The sequence below is a fragment of the Atta colombica genome, unplaced genomic scaffold (genome assembly GCF_001594045.1).
Source record: "Atta colombica isolate Treedump-2 unplaced genomic scaffold, Acol1.0 scaffold153, whole genome shotgun sequence".
Classification (NCBI taxonomy): domain Eukaryota; kingdom Metazoa; phylum Arthropoda; class Insecta; order Hymenoptera; family Formicidae; genus Atta; species Atta colombica.
Window position 1 is genome coordinate 432,632 of NW_017259243.1, and position 1,494 is coordinate 434,125.

At 34.0% G+C, this 1,494-nt stretch overlaps 1 protein-coding gene across 1 annotated transcript in view; it reads left to right on the forward strand.

The window, feature by feature from the left end:
* Positions 1-529: 529 nt before the first annotated feature.
* LOC108685428 (cell division control protein 45 homolog) overlaps positions 530-1,494 on the forward strand; it is a 4,612-nt gene continuing 3,647 nt past the window's right edge. Inside the window, exon 1 of the mRNA XM_018190206.1 lies at positions 530-850. Coding sequence (XP_018045695.1) covers positions 800-850 — 51 coding nt within the window. The 5' untranslated portion in view covers positions 530-799. The remainder of the gene's footprint in view (positions 851-1,494) is intronic.

Below are 1,494 nucleotides of genomic sequence, written 5' to 3' on the forward strand. Positions count from 1 at the left end.
GTGATTGGATAATTTTCTTTATGCATATATTTGTGCGGCCAGAGCCTAAAGGCCATTCCATACAAACTTGCGTAGCCGTAATAACTATATGCATAAAGAAAATTATTCAATCATATTTCTATCATAAAGATCAAAATTAAATGATTTTCTTTATGCATATGTTTATGTGGCTATACAAGTTTATGTGGAATTGCCCTAATGGCAACACAGACTCTCGCATTACGCACAATGCATAGTGCATAAGAGAATCAAACAACCGAAATCCTTCTTTTTCAGGCAATGGGAGAAAAGAAAAGATTCTGATTAATTGTTTCGCTTATGTATTGTGCGTTATGCGTTTTCATGAGAGAAATGTGATTGGATATTTATCTTTTGGATAATTTTATTCAAATTGTGAATATATCCTAAATGCTCCTTTACTCGATTCATCGAATTTAGACTCGAGTATCGATATCAGCACTGTTTACAATTCATGACGGAATTAAACATGAATGGTGGTATTAATTCTACCATGTTTACAATTGTTATGGAGAAAACGTAGATTTAACTATCCGATCACATCCGATTGTCACGCTTGAGCAACAGCTGTTTTTGGACCGGACTGAATCCTGGGGTCATGACGGTATCAAAAGTAACTTCCTCTCACCGGTGCCGACGGCAATCGCACGATCGCCGCGCGCAACGGGACGCCGTATGATCCGACCGTTTGGATTTTTCGCGCTAAATCACCCGTTTTAAGACCCGCGCGCGAGAACGTCGCAAAATCTGCGATGTTTCACCTGCCGTAGACGGTCGCAACATGTTCGTGACGAACTTGAAGAAGGATTTCTACGATGTGATACAAAGAAGCGTGAGTCGACGTTTCGTTCTACCTCACGGCGGTATATTGCGTATCCGTTGTGTATAGGTTACTCCGCAACCTGCTTACACCTCTCTCTTCTCGAGCCTTCTCGGTTGCCATCTCAACTTTTCTGCAACGTTACAGTCTCTCGCTAGGTTTTTTCATTCTTTCTTTCTGTATAAATTATGCAGTTACATAATTTTTTCTTTTCTTTGAATAGTTGGAGACGTGAATTGCATAGAGATCTCTAATCATTTCTTTGTCTTTTTTATTAACAATAAATGTGTTTATTAATAATAAAACATAGTATGTATTGTCTCTTATAGGCTTCACAACAAATAATTTTTTAATTTAGTTTATACTTTAACTCATAATTGTACATCATTCTCTCTCTTTCCTTTGAATAAATAGAAAATCATATCATATATATCTGATTTTCTATTATCGTATTTTCTATTATATATATATTATAATAATACATATAATAAATAAATCTAACGTAAATTATGTATCTGTTTGTTATATACTTTACAATAAATAATTCTTTATTAAATCTATAATTGCATTGATAATTAAAAATTTTTTTTTGGATACACAATTTCATGTGGTGTTCTTTCCTTCTTTATAATAATAGAAGTATCTTAATAATAAAA